This window comes from Amphimedon queenslandica, unplaced genomic scaffold (genome assembly GCF_000090795.2).
Source record: "Amphimedon queenslandica unplaced genomic scaffold, v1.1 AMPQUscaffold_3621_Cont24387, whole genome shotgun sequence".
Classification (NCBI taxonomy): Eukaryota; Metazoa; Porifera; class Demospongiae; order Haplosclerida; family Niphatidae; genus Amphimedon; species Amphimedon queenslandica.
In genome coordinates this window covers 1-1,427 of record NW_003556054.1, presented here as the reverse complement: position 1 = coordinate 1,427, position 1,427 = coordinate 1, and the positions used below count along the sequence as shown (strand labels likewise).

Here is a 1,427-nt window from a genome sequence, read left to right as displayed (position 1 = left end):
TAGCATAAGAACACATGCATAGATCTATGTATTTTTAAAAATTAAAATGAAAAATTCTCACTTTGCCATTTTTGGAAATTTTGGCCTGATTTTTTAGCAACTTTAGGCTAAACTAGGATAGAAGAGAAATAGACCACCTGAGACGTCTGCTACAGAAGAAAAGGAAAGGGAACTACAAGAGGAGAGAAGAGAAAAGGAATAAATTAGAAACAAACTACAGAAATACTGTGAAAATTCTGTACAAAACATGAAATACTAAGTATATGCACATGATGTCATAACAGTTATCATAACTTCCTTTACCAAGGGATTCAGGGAAATATTTTTCATAATTTTATTAATTTCTGTTGAATGACATCAGGAGGCAGGGCTGTTTAGTATTTACCTCTTTTGGTCGCCTCGGGTCGCCTCATATTTACACTGCTATAACTCTCTATTGGTCTGCACTTCTTCATTATCTTATCACCACCTTCATTTACTGTTGTGTCTACCCTATCATCTGTCTTCACTGATCCCCTTCTGTTTATGTTTTAGGAATTTATATATAAGTACTCACCGGCATGGCTCGGGACATGGCTAGAAAGCAGTCTTCATCTTCTTCGTCTCCTGGTCTCCTCAAACTGGAGGAGCAGCTCACCTGTGATGTGTGTCTTGGCTTTTTTAGCGACCCTAAGACTTTACCTTGTCTACATTCCTTCTGTCAGCACTGTTTGGAGGCATTACCTCGAGATAAGAAGAATGAGGATCACATATTTTGTCCCACTTGTCGTCATCATACAGAGTTGCCAAAAGAAGGAGTAGGAGCCTTTCCTGTAGCATTCCACCTCAACAACCTCCAAGAGACCTACAATCTAATGAAGGATGCTGTAGTATTTTCACCTGCTCCTCAAGAGGATACATGTAACGATCATGGTAAACCATTGGATGTTTTCTGTGAAGCATGTAATACAGTAATCTGTGTTATGTGCTTAGCTCATAATCACAAACATCACGAATACAACTTAGTCGCTGACAGTTATACGAAACATTGTGAAAGTTTACGAGAGTGTCTATCATCAGTTGAGGGAAAGAAGGAAGCACTCAAGAAGGTCATGTCTGCTTTAACGAAGAGAGAGGGTGAGATCAGAGAAAGAGGAGAAGAAGTCTTAGAAGAAATACATGAAATGGTAGAGGAAATGACGAATGTTCTTCGTCAGTCAGAAAGGAAACTGACTGAGCAGGCAAAGAGGGTCACAGATGCTAAACTGAAGGTGCTGTCTGAGCAGATGAAGTCAGCAGAAAAGAGGTTCAGTCTTCTGGAGGATGTTGCAAATGATATGGAACAGAGTCTGAAGGCAAGCATTCCTCAACAAGTCCTGAGGTCTAAGAAACAGATAATGGAGCGTATGAGTGAAGTTACTGCACAGATCAATGTGGAGAAGTACATC

General features: G+C 39.7%; 1 protein-coding gene across 1 annotated transcript; it reads left to right on the top strand.

Moving 5' to 3' along the window:
- Window positions 1-385: 385 nt before the first annotated feature.
- Window positions 386-1,130, top strand: LOC109592887 (tripartite motif-containing 13-like; the record flags this gene model as incomplete). Its single annotated transcript, XM_020008206.1, has 1 exon — window positions 386-1,130. A coding segment is annotated over exon 1 (570 nt), but the record flags the coding sequence as incomplete, so codon positions are not given.
- Window positions 1,131-1,427: the final 297 nt, after the last annotated feature.